At 40.4% G+C, this 18,221-nt stretch overlaps 1 protein-coding gene across 1 annotated transcript in view; it reads left to right on the forward strand.

The window, feature by feature from the left end:
• Nucleotides 1-17,777, forward strand: part of xxylt1 (xyloside xylosyltransferase 1) — a 62,952-nt gene extending 45,175 nt beyond the window's left edge. The window contains exons 3-4 of the mRNA XM_030083465.1: nt 3,462-3,594; nt 16,479-17,777. Coding sequence (XP_029939325.1) covers nt 3,462-3,594; nt 16,479-16,875 — 530 coding nt within the window. The 3' untranslated portion in view covers nt 16,876-17,777. The remainder of the gene's footprint in view (nt 1-3,461; nt 3,595-16,478) is intronic.
• The last annotated feature ends 444 nt before the right edge of the window (nt 17,778-18,221 follow it).

Raw genomic sequence — 18,221 nt, forward strand, 5'->3', positions numbered from 1 at the left:
CTAAACTGCCAGCGCACAAGCACCTGGCTCAGGTCAACTTTTACCCTGAAATTCTGTTTATCTGCAGATACAAGATATATGTTTTCAAGTCATGATATTGTCTACTGAAAGCAAAGATGACCATGCATTTATTTATGTTTGTATAGCTCTCTTGTCTCTCTGCTATGACTTGTTAGTCTAAATGCATTTCATTTCATACGTTCTATGTGTGACCAGCCGATGTGTCACGTCAGTAAATAGATCTTGAAGCTCGACTGAGTTTAAGCAGGCTTAAAATCAGCCGAGCTTCATTTTTAGCTAAACCTCCTCAAAGCCAGTATATTTCAGCAAATGGCAAAAACCAAATGAAATGTTTAACCTTACCTACAATTAATTGATTCTGTAACAATCGTGTGTAAATCATAAATCTTAACAAACTATCAGAACACATGAAAATGCCTTAAATTTAATTTTATCAGTCTATATGTAAAGCAATAAATAAAATGATAAACTGTGTCTGATTGATCATCACTGCACAGTTCAGGACAGTGATACAGGATCGATCAGGATCGTATTAATAGAAGAACTGAACACACCTTTTCAGAACCTCTCTCACCCCTTCAACTCTCTTTTTGCACTAAAACCTTTGGTGATGATATAATCATTTTGTAGTGATTCCTTTTCTCTGCTAAAAACAATAACAATGCCGTGGTTGCTGTTCTGAGAAGGAGTGAAAGCATGATAAAGCATAAATAATTTGACATCAACAGAGAACTGGGCACTTGTTTATGCCAGGTAGCAGTGAAAACAACACATTTTTTTTTAATGGCACCTGAAATAACAACCCAAATGTTAAAACTGCACAACAATTCAGTTTATTTGGAATAAAAAGATGAATGAATCATCCAAATCAGCAGTGTTTGTTCAGCAATTCTTACAGCTAACATAAAAATGTGTGGAGGTGGGGAAAAAAGCAGCACTTTCTCCGTCACAGGACTTTGTGTTGAGTCATTGGGCCAACATCAAACCCGTCTCATCACCGTGTTGTAACAACTGAATGGTCTCTTCCTGTTATGTTCACACTAGTTAATCCCCATTAGGGCAAACAAACAGTGCTGACTCTGCAGAGATTACTCTTTTTCATCGCCTCTCTGTTGCCACAGTGCATGAAAGCACGATGGGCAGCTTCCTTGTTTGTAGAGCACAGAAATCCATATGACTCTGGGTCAACTTTTCCTATACTTCTTACAATGGAAGCCAGTGTGTTTAAGCATGCCCCCCCCCCCCATAGTGGCAACGGTAGAACTTTCAGTCACATCATTAGACTTTTTCCGTTTCACATCATTAGACGTTATAAGTGACCCTCAACTCATATCATTTGTAATACTTTATGTAACTATGAAAACATGCCAACTCTGCAATTGATTGCCCAGTAAAACTTGACGGAGTTTTTATGACCAAAAGAGTTGTTTTCTCACTTAATGCATGTTTGATCTTTAAAACGCCAATAACGCAGCTCATAAAGTTGTACATGGAGTGTTTTCTTGATACATTAAAGTAGTTTTGTTATATCAAGCAGCAGCAAGTACACCATTAGTAAAAGCAAATGTGTCTGTCAGTGTTGACTGTAACTCTCTATATCCTGCGAGACTTTTCTTCATTTGCTTTTGCTTTTATTTTTATTTAATAATGATTAGATAGTGGAATATTCCCCGAATATTACATATTTTAGTTGACAAACTATTTTTTTATTTCTAATTTTATATTTATTGCCCTGAACTGCAAGATTACGGTTCTTTTGAAAGATAGTCTCGGGCACAAACAAAAATGTCTTTTTTTTCCCCCAATAATTTTCACATGTAGTTTCAGAGCTGCAGGTTACAGAGCCTTGGTAGCTCTAGTCAGATATTATTTGTATATTAAAAAATGAAAATAGTTGAAGTAGACAGCATTTCAACAGCAATACATTTTACTAACAGTTCATAATTTCATAAATCATGAAGTTTATTATCAAAAAATAGATTATTCCACTGAATAAGAGACATCACGTTGTTGATTTGGTTACCAACAAGTGACATATTCCTTTATTGAGAGCCCCTGAGAGTCACAGCTTGAATTGTTTTCAGGATTATTTTGTACTGCCTTGTAAAATGCCTTGTGTTTCTCCTTATTGATAACAGTTTGTCCACATTGCCTGCTGAGGAAAAAGTTGAAAGTGAATTGTTAAATCATGCATTGATGATAGCTTTTCTGTTTTATGGCAAACCCTGCAGGCCATAACATCAGCGGATCTTTCTCTTTCACTTGTAGTTTCTCTTTGTTTTTGTAATTGTTTATTGTCAATGTAGTTCTTATTTAACAAACTGAATAAATTAAGTTCCTGTTCTCACCTTTGCCCTCAGAGAAAAGCCATGAAAGCCAGGTGAAGCAGATCTTAAAGATTCCCAGGATGGATACGATGCGTTTCAATTTTCAGGATTTTGTTTTGCAGTTGCATTGTGCATAACTAAAGATGATCTGAGGGTACTGGATCTTAACCAGAGCACTGACAACCTAAAAACAGATGTGAAACGATATTTTGCGCCTGAATAAAGGCTCATAATCCCAGTATATCATAACAGGCTGACAACCTTACCAAAGAGTTTGGCTCATTAGCTTGCTTTGACTGTCAACAGCACCAGCTCACAGCTGATGTCAAACCAGCTCATAAATCCTGCAGGCGCAGTCCAGGCCGTCAGCGCTGACAGAACGTCACCGGCTGACACGGCCAGTCAGTGTTTTCATCCGCTCAGTTGTCGTGTCGTGCCCGCCGACCGTCCCCGAGTATTTCCCATCCTTTTATCACCATGCCGACCAGCAAAATATAGGAAGCTGAAACAATGAACTGATGATTTTCCTGGTTACTGTTGTTACGACTTCACCAAACAATAAAATGTTGAGTTGATCGTTTACTTTATGGTCGTCGTCGCTGCTACACGTGCCTTTCTCTCGACCCCCCTGGATGTTATTGATCGGTTTACGTAGGAGGTTATCATTAACATCACAGCAAGGAAGCATTAAAAGCAGCGCTGTGGTGTGATAATTGTATTTATCAACAGGCTATCAAACCTGATTTGATAGCTTTATTGGCCTACTTATTTTTGGAAGGACTGTTTAACACCGAAGCAAGAAGCTATTTTACAGGCTGGATGACGTGCTAGCCAGAGCTGTCAGAAATGTATCCTCAGAGTCCAGATGACCCAGAAATACAGAAAATTTCCAGGAAATATTTAAGAAAGAGAAAATAATTTTGTCATCCATAAAACTTTTAAATTAGATTTTTTTAAATTGTACTTTCTCTCTCTAGTGCACAAGTGCACAGAGACTGTTGGCTCTTTGTGAACCAGCTGACAATATTTGGTGTTGCACTCATTGATATGCTCCTACAGGCTTTTTTTTTTTTCGGGGGGAGATTCCTGATTAATATTGTGCTTCTCTTACAGGCCTGACTCACATCATACAGCTTGACCTGGACCTGAAATACAGGACCAACATTAGAGATCTTTTTCAAGAATTTCAGCGATTTTCTCCAGGAGCGGTAATTGGCATCGCCAGAGAGATGCAGCCAGTCTACAGGTAGGAAACTCTGTAGCAGCTGGAGATTCAGATTTTCCTTATCAGTAGAAAACTAAATCATCCGTGCACAGTCTTTGAATGTAAGCTGACAGAGTTCTCTGTGATTTGTGAAATTCAAATGAGAAGCTGTGAGGCTCTGAGCTTGCTCCCTCGTGCTCTTGACTTGAAGTGTCCTCTCAGTGCTGCATGTTAACCAGCTCAGTCTGACTCGAGGACGAGCATCCATCAAGGGGAAGGTCTAGATTGCGGAGCTTTAACTGTTTAACAAAATACACTCTCATTTTGTTAAACAAAAAATGTTGTTCAATCAACAGTTTTGGATTTTCGGTTTTGGATTATGGAATAAAATGATGGTTAGACTTGAAATGTGTAGCTGTATTTTCCCTGCTTTGCATCAGTAGAGTGATTAGCTATAACTTCTCATGCTTGTGTTGGCATTAACATAATGAAATAATTAAGATAATTATGTCCACCTCCAATAGGCTCCACCAGTCATCTCTCATTGACTCCCATCAGTTCCTGTCGAGTTAGTTTGGTCCTCACTTGCATGTTCACAGTTGGTTTTTGTCACAGTTTCTAAGTGAGAAGAACATCAGAAGTCTATGAATCACAGGAAGCTCGGCAGTGTTAGCACAAAGTCTGTGTTCCTCAGCTGCACAAGGAAAAACCCACAAATGCAACATTTATCAGAAATTATTTTGTCGTATGGCTGTATAAGGCTGTATCTGAGGGTTTGTCAAAACAGGATTTTCATTTTAACTTGGATAACCTGTAATATATCAGTTAAAGCCAAATACCTGAAAATGTAAGTTTAACTGTGTGATTTTCTTAGATAAATGCATTAACTTAAAATAATGAAACTAGTGTCATTTGGGAAGGGAATACACCGCAACATGTTGTCCATACATGAATTAATATGCCAAATGCAAATTGTTCAGTTGTCTTTTAAAGTGGAAGCACAGATTCAGCCCAGCATGATACTAATCTAAGAAAATGTTCTTGAGTCACAGTCACTAGATTGTTCAACAATTTCAGCATAATGTGATGTTCCCATCAGTGTGTTTTTTTTTTTTTTTTATCTCGGTCCGTCGTGCTGGATAAATAATTGAGTATTTAGAAGAACCCAAACAAAGAATTGTCTCTTGTGAAGAAATGTTTGCTCTCCTCCTGTGATTCAGACTGTTGTTTCATTCAGCAGTTTGCCTAGAGTAAATCTACAAACGGTTCATCTCTCTAACTGACAATAGTCTGAATAGACTCTTTCAGTTTTCTTTGAATGGCCGATTGGCCGTAGCACTCAGTCGGCTGGCCAGGCTTCATTCAAACTGGACATCAGTCCAGTGAGGTTTTCTGAATCTGACTGCAGGTTGCAGGGTATCATGGTGACATGGGGAACTTCCTTCTTTCATTTTAAAGCTCGTAAACAAGTTGAAAACAAATTTCTGTCCTTGGCTGATCACATCTTCATAAGTGAGTGTAACAGTTGCGTTCACTATTAAAACCAGCATATGACAGGTCAGATTCTTTTCAGGGATTACCCAGGCAGACTACTTGTTTTCAAGTTTAGCAAACATGTTAAAACTTTTGTTCTTTGGTTATTATGTGCTGGTTATTTTCTAAGTTTGATCAATTATGTGGAGCAGAGAGAAATGTTCCCTGTGGCTTAGATAAAATGCTCAGTCTGTCAGTTGTTGTGGGAATGAACATTCATCACTTTTCATCTAAATTTTTTTTTATCATTCCCCCCCCCCCCCCAAACCTCAGCTCTGTTTACCTGATAGGAGTGATATTATTTTAACAGCAATCAAAGATTTCCTTACAACCTTCGAGACAAACTCCCTTAATGATGGCGAGTCTATAGCAGTTTCATGAGTCTCAGGTATTTCCTTTCAGGCCACCTCTGATATTTGAGTTTCATACTACCTCTCCCATTTCGGTTTGATGGGTATTGTTTTTAATTTTTCAATGCTTGAATACTTTAATACTTATTCATATATAAAGTTGTATATTTTGTGCATCTGGATGTTGTATATAATCAAACGTGATGGTTTGGCTTATTTCTTGGAGTGTTTAGTTTATATCTGGAGTATAAATTTTTGATTTTTATCAGACACTATTGACATTTGAGCCGAGATTTAGTCAGGTGTCCTTTAACCCTGGTTGTTGGAGAGAGGTGCAGCACTGCAATATGTTTAATGAAGCTCTCTTTAAAGCCAAACCTAGCAAATATCCAACATACATATTTCCAGCCCACTGCCCAGCATTGTTTTCTGTTGTAACATGGCTCACCACTTGTAGTCTATTTCATACAAAAATAGTTTGTCATGAATCTACGTGTTCATCGACAATGAGTTCCAATCCATTCGATCGGGCAGAGGCAATTATTTCAATCTACGTTCAGAACTGGCGTTGGTGTGTTTGTGAGCTTCATTACTTTTCATCTTTACCTCCTTGAGGAATGACGGATTCACTTGCCTCCTTTCATGATTGAGGGTCTTTCAGTTATCTCAGCTATTGATTGAAACACTTGAGCATTTCTGATGTTATTTGTAATCTAAATGCTCTATTCCTTGAGGACGGATCTTTTCTGAATTTCATTCATTTTGAAATTGCTTGTTTTGGTTGTTCTCCCATTATCTCAGTGATACGTTCTTTATTTTATGGTTCTCCTATGGATGATAGAATTCCTTTTTCATGTAATATCAGAAATGGCAGGTTGGCTTTGTAGGTCTCTGTAATATAGTTTTAATGTCTGGTTCGCTACTTTCTTATTGTTGGTCATTGAATGGCTAAAAAGTAAGTTTTCACCAGTTGTGAACCTATGGTAAGGCGCAAGGAGGTATTAATCAGCTTGATGTCATTTCGGTGGAAACACAACAGTGTGTGTTGCTGCGAGTCATGTGAGTGTGTGTGCACACATAAACAAGAGGCTGTGACTTCCAAGCTCTTTGTTCCTCGGCTGATTTTTTCCGCTTCTCTCCAAGATAGTAAAACAAACACGCCTGGCCCGTTTAGACTACTTCACTGTTTTCCATTCAGGCACGGCATCAAAACAGGACGTGTGTGTGTGTGTGTGTGTGTGTGCGTGCGTGCGTGCGTGCGTGCGTGCGTGCGTGCGTGCGTGCGTGCGTGCGTGCGTGCGTGCGACAGTCTGAAGGGAGGTTTTTTGTGGAGCAGCTGCTCAGCAGTGTAACCATACTCGCCGGAGGTTTCCTCTGGGGTCTTTAAACAATGAATCAGTGTTTGATTTAAATGAGAAGTTAAAAACAAAAAAAAAATTTCCTAACAAAATTATTAATTAATAGCATAATTGGATTCCTTGTGCATCCTGAACATTATTTGCGTCTATTAAAATACAAAGCATGTGGTACAGTGGAAAGAGAGGATGGACACTACGCAGTAGCTCTCTCAATGGCGTCCTGCCGTAGGCCACGTTTGTTCAATGTTTTCTAACTAGCAGACAGTTGAACAGAGTTCTTACCCAGTGCCAGAGAATCGTTGTCAAAGTGGCTCTACATATTTGCTCAGTGTTGTTTCCCTCCAGGTTTGCTCACTCCTGACCTTAATCAGTTTTTGATCTTTATAGAGACAAGAGTGTTGGAGATGACTTGCATTTTCCATTAGTACTATAGATCATTTAATTCATATGTGAAGACATTCATTACTAAAATCATTTGTGTTGTATGAGGTTACGTGCTTTGTTGTGAGGTAGCCCATATTTTGGAGGCAATTGTGAAGGTCCAATAACTGTACTTAAGTTTTCCTGACACTGTACAGTGTTGAAATGCTTCAGGAATCTGTACGTTGAATAGAGTGAGTGAGTTTTAGTCTGTCAGCCCTCTCTAAATTATCGCATTCAGATGTAGTGACTTATTTGCAAGTTGCTTCATCAAATAAATTTGTTTTTAGCTTCGTTTGAGGAGTACATTGTAAGCACTTGTATAAGATCATTAGGATGTCTGAAGTAGTTTGAGAAGTTTCTCACATCCGAGGAAGCAGACTCAAAATAAGCAGGCTGCGTTGTCTCTGTCGTTCTTTTTCACCCTGCATAGTACAATGTATTGGACAGAATCAGACAGTTTGATTGTGAGAAATCTATTTATCTGTCTGTCTGTCTTCCTGAAAGTGAAATACTTTGTGTTTTGGTGTTTTTCTTCCATCCAGTGTGAGATTTCAGTTTTGTAAATCTGTCTTTTTAGAAATGGAGTTGCAGTTCTCTGCTATAGGTTCCAGTTGCATTTGGCGTCTCCGAACAGCTCCATGTCTCTACCTTGTTACGTATCAGTGGCTTATGGAGCATGTGAGTTCCCTTGTGACTTTGTTCCTATAGCAGGATATTCTCCCTCTTACACATACACAGCTTCCCCAGGCTAGATTTTCACACAAACTGTCAAAACTGGCTCTCTATCTTTGTAGACCAGCAGGAGTGTGTGTGTCTGTGTGTGTGTGTGTGTGTGAACATGTGTGGGCATGCTGTCGTCTTGTCGTGGTATGAAGGACGTCTCTCTCCACTGGCATATTTTCAATGTCAGAGTTTAAAGCACATTCCAGGTCCTGCAGTGGCTCCTTTTTTTCTGCTGCTCCTTGTTAAAAGGAAATTAAAGTGTGTTGACAGCACTTTGGTTTTTACGTAACTGAGGATCTGAAGGATATTGCTGTGGGCATAGAATGTAACTAAACAATCCACAATATCCTACTTTGTACTGAATATTTCTTCAGTACCGAATCATGGCCAGTGTAATGTCTGGGAATATATCAGAGCACTTCATGTTGAATTATTTTATTTCATTTTGGAGATGCTTCAGCTGGACAGAACAGATAAACAAAAGATCTGTTTTCACTTTGTAATACTTGTAGGCTTCTTTGTTCAGCAGTTCATTGTGAGTCTTTGTAACGTTTAGATGTTTTAAACTTGCTATGAGCAAGCCACTGTATACGCTCCCTCTGATGGAGTGTTTTCCTGTGTTGAGTCGAGCGGGGTCTCAGCTCCCACTGTTTGGGTCCTAATGGACAGAGCATTATGCAGGAGAACACGTCCTCCCACCAGCCTCACATTCAGAGCACATCCTGCCACTGAAAACTTCATTATTGGGAAAAATGCTCTGTATCTCTGCCCCACTTACACAAGTGTCATGGCTACGAAGCCACGACTGCTTACAGTGGTCCAGGAGGAAATGCCTGTCCTCGTGTTTTTTGTTTATTTTCCATTGTGTGACATCCATGGATCACATTTTCACAAAAATTGTTAGAAGACTGGCTTTAAAAAAACACATTATTAAATCATTATTCTAAGATGAAAAATACACTAAAAAAGAAACAAAAAGCAAAATAAAAGGTGGCGGAAAGGGCGCAAAAACAGAAAAATAGTTGAAAAAGAGCTGATTAGAACATTATGAAAAGGACTGGGAAATGATAAGATTTTTACAATTCCTTTTTTCCATGCAATGATTCAGTGCTTCATCAATATTGTCATCGATTTTCGTTTGGGAAAAATGCATGAGGAGGCATCAATTTAAAATAATCAACTAGTCATGGTAGATTTTACAATGACGAAATGACGTAAACGTCACTAACATAATGGGCAGTATTAGTCAGCTAGCTACCTGCAGTATTAACAGCACGGGATGTGTTAACGCTGCTGCTGCTCAGTTGAGATTCGACCTGAAACTTATCGAAAGCATGACATTATGTCATGCAAATGTTTATGGATATTGGTAATAGTTCCTCCCTTTGATGAAATATTCACTCTCTAAGTATTGTTGTCATCCTTTGTCATGAAATGTAGCCAAGCTTTCTAGTGATTGAACCACTTGAGCGCCACGTTTCCTGCTACCTGTGCTGGTTAATGACCTCGCCACGCATTTAGCTTCACAATGTGCATGGCAACATTATTCTGGGCTACTGGAATCGATAAATTGGCAGATGATTCCAAGGAATTGAAACATTAGGATCCGCTTCTCAACAAGAACCGATTTTCATTTTCCATGCCTAATTATGAAGGGTCATAAAGGACATGGGGTGTTTCAGTGTTTGCATCAGGGCTGAGATGTGGTTGAAGAGGTCTGATATTCCTGTACATTCCTTACATTCTTTTATATCTGCAAATACTTATTCGACAGGCACTTTCTTATTTGCATGCAGATATGTTACGATGGAATGATATTCCATTGATACTTGGTGTCACCACAAGGCTAATGCAGAGAGAGTCGCACATTCTCCTATACAGGCAATTTAGGGTTACTAAGTAACCCACAGAAAACAGTAAAGTGCAGATGGAGAGCAAGCAAACTCCATTCATTAAAGTCCTGAACCTAGAATCAAGCAATGGACGTCTCACAGTGAGACCGGAGAACTGATCCCTGCTCCCAGCTACATTCCCATCTGTTGGCACAGGAGCCTCAATACCACTCATATGCAAATATGAAGCTTTGATCTGTTGGTTTTCAACAGCAGCATTATAAGCTTCCTTTGTTGACTATTTTCTTTCTCTTTTTTTTGTTTTTGACTGCTATAATCAAAGGGACATTTAGCCAGCCCAGAACCAGCCGTCCCTGTCACAGTGTCATGTACAGCGTTCAGACAGCAGGCTGTATCTTGTTTTGAACAACGTGAAGGCACACGTTCAAATAAAATAGCAGCACAGAATGTCCTTCTCACCTGCTGATACTTTTCATTATTTCTCAAGTGAGAGACACTCGAGCTGGCAGGGAAAGCTGAAGGAAGGCGAGGATGGAAGTGTGAGCCTAACTCCAGACTTTAATGTACAGTTTGACTGAGTCTGTTTTCTAATGCACAACAAATAATAAAACTGACTAATATAAGTACCATTGATTAGGATGACCCAGATTATAATGTCCAAAAATCATGCTTGAGTGTGAAATACACCTTGAAATTACAGAATGTATTGTTTTTATGTGTCCAAATGAGGATGGACAAACAAGAGTGATGTACTAAATACAGTTTGTGTGAGTGCTGTAGCCAGTCATTAATAAGAATTTCGACATCATCCCCTTGAATGTTCAGAGTGTCTAGATCTTAACTAGATCATAAACAGTTTTCCCTGCTGTCATGAATAGATGTTGAATTGTGTATCTGTACAGTTCACCTAAAATGGTTTTCTGTATCTCTGAACTGTGAAGCCAAGATCAGAAATAACTTGTGTGAAATGCTATTTTCTCTTCTCCTCCTCCAGCTCTCAAAGCAATAAGCCCCTAAGGCTCACCTCAGATATGAGGACAGTCAGAGGTGTTCAAGCTAAACAAAGACTTATTAAAAGTGCTCAAGAGGATAAGTTGTGATGTGCTGCTTGCCCGTTGTTAATTCATCCGTCATCTACACGACCAGTCAATTTATAGTTTCTCACTGACGGCATCAAACTATGAATGAACACATATGGAATTGTGCAGTAAATAAAAACTGTAAAACAACTCAAAGCATGTTCTATATTTCACATTCTTCGAAGTGGCCTCCCTTTGCTTCGATTACTGCTTTGTTCACTCTTGGCATTCTCTGGATGAGTTTCATGAGGCAGTCACATGAACTGGTTTTCCATCAGTCTTTACGGAGTTCCCAGAGAGGCCGAGACCTCGTTGGCCCTTTTGCCTTCACTCTGCGGTCCATCTCCTCTTAAACCATCCGGATTGGGCTTATGTGACTGGAGGCCAGGTTATCTAGTGCAGCACTCCATCATCCTCCTCCTTGGTCAAACTGCCCTTACAGAGCCTGGAGGTGTGCTTGGAGTCATTGTCCAGTTGAAAAATAAATGAATGATGGTCCAACTAAAAGCGAGCTGGCTGGGGTGTCATGTTGCTGCAGGATGCTGTGGTAGCCATGCTGGTTACAGTGAGCCTTCAGTTTTGAATAAATCTCCAATGGTCTGGGTGACTGACTGGGTTGTCACCTGCACCACCTGCCAAGGGAAGATATTGGACAAATGCTATGGTTCTGTCCCAGATCCATTTAGCTCCTTTGCTGTCCCACCCCTTGGTTCTGCAGGCTACTACACCATTCTGCTTACTCCTGCGAAAAACCCGATTGTTGGGAGGAAAAACAAGGTTAATAAATGCATCAAACAGTGGACCAGTGACAGCATCCAAGTTGATGCTGTCACTGGTCCGCTGTTTGATGTTTTTAGTGGAATCCTGTGGAACTAGTCGAAGAGTACGAGTACTTGGGCCACATCTTTAATAGTGGGCTGAAATTCTCCTGCAACACAGAGGAAATGCCTACACCAGCAGCATCTCCTCAATTCTTTTGGAGTCAATAAAATCATCCTGCTTACTTTCTGTTACCCATTCATTGAGAGCATAGCCACATTCTCCATAACCTGCTGGTTTCATTCTGTCACCCTCCAGAACAGAAACTGCCTGGAGCTCACTGTTATTCTGCTCTAAGATCATCGGACTCCCAATAAGAAGTCTTTCCTCAGTGCGTGAGCAGCAAAATGTCAGTTTAGCAATCAGGGTCATGTAGGACCCTTTATGCTGCTGCTGAGTGGCTCCCCTCAGGACGGAGTGTCCCCTGGCCCGGGTGCAGGACTCGGAGCAACTTTTGTCCCCAGAGGTGTAAACCTCCTCAACTCTCCTCCACCCCCACCCACGGTGCAACTTAATACTTATTTACATATTTTTTTACATTTATTTTTAACTCACGGTGCTTCAGTTATCTTTTGGCACTCTTTCTCTCTTCTGTTAATGCTGCTCTGTGTGCCTCAAATTATTCCCTGGGGACAAATAAGGAACCATGTATGTAAAAACCATCCGCTGGCCTTTTCTGTGTCACACAAAGACACAGCGAATGTAATCAAACATTTCAAAGATTTAAAATTTGGAGTCATCAGACCAGAGCGCAGATTTCCACTGGTCTAATAACCATTCCTTATGTTTCTTTGCCCAACCAAATCTCTTCCACTTGTTGCTTTTCTTTAGTAGAGGTTTCCTCACAGCTATTTGACCATAAAGGTCTGATTCAGTCTCCTTTTTTAAAGCTGATGAGGAGGTGCGTCTGCTGCTATAACTGTGTGGCATTTATCTGAGGTGCTGTCAACATGTGAATTCTGATGCTGGTGACTCGAATAAAGTTATCCTCAGCAGCAGAGCTGAGTCCTGGTCTTCCTCTGCTAAGGCGGTCCTCAAGTGAGCCAGTTTTTGGTTTTTGTGATTGCACCTGAGCACACACTGAAAGTTTTTTCTCTTTTCCAGACTGACCGACTGTCAGTTCTTAAAGTGATGATGGACGGTTTTTTATATATATATATATAAAAAACCGTCCGTGTGTGTATATATACGTGTGTATACATATATATATGTGTATATATATATATATATATATATATATATATATATATATATATATATATATATATATATATATATATATATATATACTTAGCTGATTGGTTCTTGTCGTAATATAAATTCTACCAGCCTGACATCTGTACAACACAGCTGATGGTCCCAACCCCATTAAGAAGGCAAGAAATTCCACAAATGAAACCTGACAAGGCAGACCTGTGGAGTCAAAACCATTGCAGGTGACCAGCTCAGGACGCTCACTCAGAGAAAGCCACGGGTTATCTGTGCTGTCCACAAAACAAAGGAGGAATGTTGAATACAAAACACCGTTTGAGTTATTTCACACTTTTTTGCTGACGTCTTAAATTTGTGTTGATTAGATGCTAAATCAAGACTTCCAGAGTTCATTTTTACATTCCTTTTTACCCCTTTCCCACTGCAACTAGCGGGTCGACCCGTGTCTTCGACCCGCTAATAACCAGCTTCTTAGACTCCTTTCCCACTGCCTGCAGACGCGGGTCTAGCCGTCTGCTGGTGAGCCGTGTCGCTGCGTTTTCCCGCGCTGATGGTGTCCCACGTTGATGACATCATCAGCACGACGGAGCAAAACGAAAGTAAACAATGCAGCGGAACACAGTCCCCAGGTCGATTGCAGCGTTGAACGACCCGCTTTAAAATGCCGGTTAAACCCTTTCCCACTCTGCCATGAGGAGCCGATTGTTAGCGGGTTTAAACAGGTTTTTTGGCCAGTGGGAAAGGGGTATTTTTGGCTCCACTGAAAGCCATGTGCAGCACAACAGTCACATCTGTCTCCTTAAGTACAGTCTGCTTCCACTCTATGTGCTCTTTTATTATTATTATACTTTTTTTTTTTTAAGCAGGGTCTTTCACTGTGCAGTGGTGGAGAGACTCTAAGCTAAAGACAAACCCTTTCCTTTATCTGTCAGGTGTAATAACCAGTTTGCTGTCAGCTAATTATTATGGAGAGCATGCAGACAGCCTTAATTAACCTTAAACCTTAATTCAATTGTCAGACAGTGAAAAGTCAGAAATAATGTTCCCACACCAACCGCACTCATCCTGATGTGTCTCAGGTCACATAGATGCGCGATATGCCTTTATAATGATAAATGCACTGCAGAGGTCACCAGACTGAAACTGTGACAAACGGCTGGGAATGTGGGTCAGTAAGGATATGGCAGCATGAACACGAGTATGAGAGATAGGGGGATGAGAAAAATACAAAAGCATGATGTTTCTGCTCAACTTTCCCACATGCATTTATCTGCAACAAGAAAGCAGACAGAGCAGAGATCAGGAGCACTTGCTGTAATTTTCAACAAATCTAAGTAGTCAGGAAGAGCTCTCCCGCTCTTCCATCTGTTTAAGCACATTTCTTCATCAATATTTAATCTGCAGTAAGTTTTTCTTTCCACTTTAACCAGTGCTAAGAATAATCTCAGTGATGGGGTGAGCTGTGTGTGTGTGTGTGTGTGTGTGTGTGTGTGTGTGTGTGTGTGTGTGTGTGTGTGTGTGTGTGTGTGTGTGTGCGTGTGTGTGCAGTGGTGTGTGCGTGTGCAGAGGCATGCAGTGAAGTGTACATTCCCATTCATGCTCGTGTTCAGAAGTAATAAAACAGCTTTGCGCCAGCTGTCAGTGTATGGAAAAGAGCATTTTGTACTTTCTCAAAGCGAACAGCCATCTCCACAGAAAACAAAAATAGAACAAGCACAGCAGTGAAAACAAATGTCTCCATAGGTTTGGTAGAAATGTAAACTGCAGGAAAACAAGCACTGGATAAATAATTAAAGTTGTTGATGTGACCAAGGGTTTTTTTTTTTTTCCAAATAGCGAACAGCCATTTCTAAAAAAAAAAAAAAGTTAATTTATGGTGTGCAGTAGATTTTTTCTGACTTAAATCACCCACTCTAACCCTCACTGCAATTAATCTCTCTTTTAATGGATGTGAAAATGTACCCCTTTTGTTGTTATCTTACAGTTTGTCATTGTAAATAGAAGCAATGTTTATCTTTACCTTTAACAAAGTTAGATGGAAGGAACTCTATGGCACAGCAACATCGCATTACTGCAACCGCTGTTATTCTGCAAAGGTCAATGGACCCACTGAAGAGACTTGCTTTTCCCTCCAGATCAATTTGCTGCCAAAACTACTCTAGGGTTGTGAGAGAACATCCCATATATGCATAAATCCAAATATTTGCATGCATTTACACACACACACACACACACACACACACACACACACACACACATACATATATATATATATATATATTTCCCTTATGTGGAAACATTCATCACCTGTATCATTTTGCATTTAGAAACTATTTTGTAGCCATGAGGTAAGCCTGCAAACCCTTACACCAGCATGCAGCCCCTGTGAAACGCTTCTAACAAAAAAAACAGGATGAATCCAATCAATGAAGTGGAGCCAGGAATGTGACTTCTTCAATCTGACTTTTCATGTTGTGTAATCTACATTACAATAAACGTACTGGCTGTTAAATAAGTGAACCAGAAATAATGATATTTGATACACTGAGTTAAAATTGCTGGAAGTGTTCGATACGGAAAACCTTTAGGAACTAAATGGTTAAGAATGGATGGATTATGATTGATCGGTACAATGTGATGTTAATGGCTTTTGAAAAATCTCTAGTCTTGACTTTTGTGAGTGAGACACCCAAATGATTAAAAATACTTTGAATGCTTCTGTAGGACAGCGTCTCAGGCCGATGAGTGCTGTGGAGTTGAACTCCAAACTTTTCTGTACGGGCCTTTAACATATGTGTTACTGCATGAAGCGTGTCAGCGTTACAGCTGATCTGACAGTTAATGGAGCCTCGTCGCCTCAGAATGATCTGAACACAGCAATCAATAACAAAACATGTTGAACTCCTGATTATGTGGTGTCTGGTGCTTTTCGCATTATAATGAGAGGCCAGTGGTGCAAACAAAAATGTGATTTTGTGCACACCAAAAGGTGTGGGGTATTTCTGTGAACCCTCAGTTCACACAGAAATCTTGGCGTACAAAGGTTAGTTGAATGGCGCTGTACGTCCCCTTTCAGCCGCTCTCTTAGGTATGTTGGCAGGACAGGGTGCTGCCTTGGCACAAAGCTCTGGCACTGCAACATGTTGTGCCACTCGTCCACCAGTTCTCTCCCTGTAGCTCCTCTCTTCTCTTTCTTCCCACAGCACTGTTTCTTCAGAAAGTGTGTACTGAAAATGCCCCCATTTCCTGTGATGCACCCAGTTGATAATCTTCTTAGAACACCAAAGACTATCATAGCCTGTGTGCCGTTGATCACACATGCTACAAACATGTTTGCAGTTTTAGGTGTTTGCTCTAGAATTTATCACTTCTTATTGGTTGGCTCTAAGAAATTGGGTGGTGCAGTGTAATTCATAAAGTTTTAAAAGGACTGCACAGAAGTCACACAAATGCAGTTTTGTCATCCATATTTGGCTCTTTACTATGGCCTACACAAGAAAGAAATCTGCTGTAGCATTTGTGATAAATGGCACTGTCTGCTATTATTTCCTAAGCCTTCTTTTCTTCAATCTTCAGACACACGTTCTGGCAGTATCGGAAGGAGAACCCAAAGACCAGAGTTGGAGAGCCTGCCCCCGAGGGTCTCCCAGGATTCAACAGTGGTGTGATGTTATTGGACCTTGGTGCAATGAGGGCTTCGACTCTCTACAACCAGCTGTTGGAACCCAGCAATGTGACCAAACTGGCAGACCAGTATCGCTTCAGAGGCCACCTGGGAGACCAGGACTTCTTCACCATGATCGGCATGGAGCATCCAGAGCTGTTTTATTCCTTGGCCTGTGGCTGGAACCGGCAGCTGTGCACCTGGTGGAGAGACCACGGATACGGAGACGTGTTTCAGTTGTATTATCGCTGTGACGGACCCATTTATATCTACCATGGGAATTGCAATTCGCCGATACCAGATGACTGAGCTGAGACTCCAACTGACAAGGAACCTGCGACGTCTGCAGTGTGTCTAAAGGAAACTGTTCACCAGCTCGTTGAGGATCACCATTGTGTTTTTATGGCAGTTGATTTTATTTACCACACTCACAAACCCTGCCCCTTGCTGGTCGAGGGGCTGCAGAAAATTGGCTGAAGGTCTGTCATGTTTGTATGTGGAGCGGGATTTGTGGGGTTGTATCCTCAGGTACTAGGAAAATGAGATTGTTTGTGATCTGTGCAGTTGGAATAACATAATTTTAATGTTTACGACAGGTCAGAACACTACAGAAAGGTTTATTACTGCTATTTTTCTCTTCTTTTTTTTCTGAGTATCGTGGTACAGAGAAAAGGTAATTTCCATGCTAATGCATGGATTTGGTTAGCCAGGGTGCACCGGGATGCATGAAGCTGCAGTACAAGTCGAACGTTTTGGCACAATGTCATTGCCACAATGTCACTTTTGCCCTTATTGAAGTCAGTGAAGGAGTTACTGTTGTGGGATGCGTCTTGAATTGTCAGTATCACTGTTGAAAAGGTTTTTACTGTGGTATATGTTGATCAGTTTCAATAAAAAGAGTTGGTGTTTAATAATAATCTAAAGAATGTGTCCTAATCATAAGTTCTATGATATATATGTGTGTGTATCTATAAGGTTTGAGCATAACTTTCTATACTGCAAAAGGGAGTTGACACAAAATTAACTGATGAGAATCATGTACTCAAAAAAAAAAAAAAAAAAAAAGCTCAAATGAGTCTCATTACTTTCTGCTCCAGCAACTCAAACTTTCTACCCCAGGATTACCCTGCAGCACCTTATCTACCTGCAGCACCATGTGGGGGCTTATCTGGTGTCATTTACTTCCTCGCTGAGTTTTTTTTTTTCTTCCTTTTTTTTCTTTTTTTTTTTTAAACCGGAGGGTTTTATTTAGCACGAGAGAACTCTTTTCAAGAGCCACGTGGGCATACAGCACAATGCACTTTCACAGTTCCTTTCAGACTCAGGTAGGAGGTCAAGGTAGCGAAAAAAAAAAATCAATCGCATCTAGAATGTGAAGGGGTTTTATGGGGAGGTGTGCTGGAGAGATAACGGTAAATACAAGGTCTGATAGCTGCTGTTGTCGCCCTGCATTTCCAGTTTAGCCGAGGTCAAATACATGTTTTGGAGGCAGTGATGTGGTCAGAAGCGTGACTGCAGATGCTGACCTACTTTTGAGTTCTCCTGCTGTGCTTACTGAATGGACACTCAGATTTAAAGAAATGTGAACACTCAATATTCATCAGTCAGAAAATGTTCTGAAGTGATGCACACGCACTCTTAAACGCACGCACGAA

This window comes from Salarias fasciatus, chromosome 23, assembly GCF_902148845.1.
Source record: "Salarias fasciatus chromosome 23, fSalaFa1.1, whole genome shotgun sequence".
Taxonomy (NCBI): Eukaryota; Metazoa; Chordata; class Actinopteri; order Blenniiformes; family Blenniidae; genus Salarias; species Salarias fasciatus.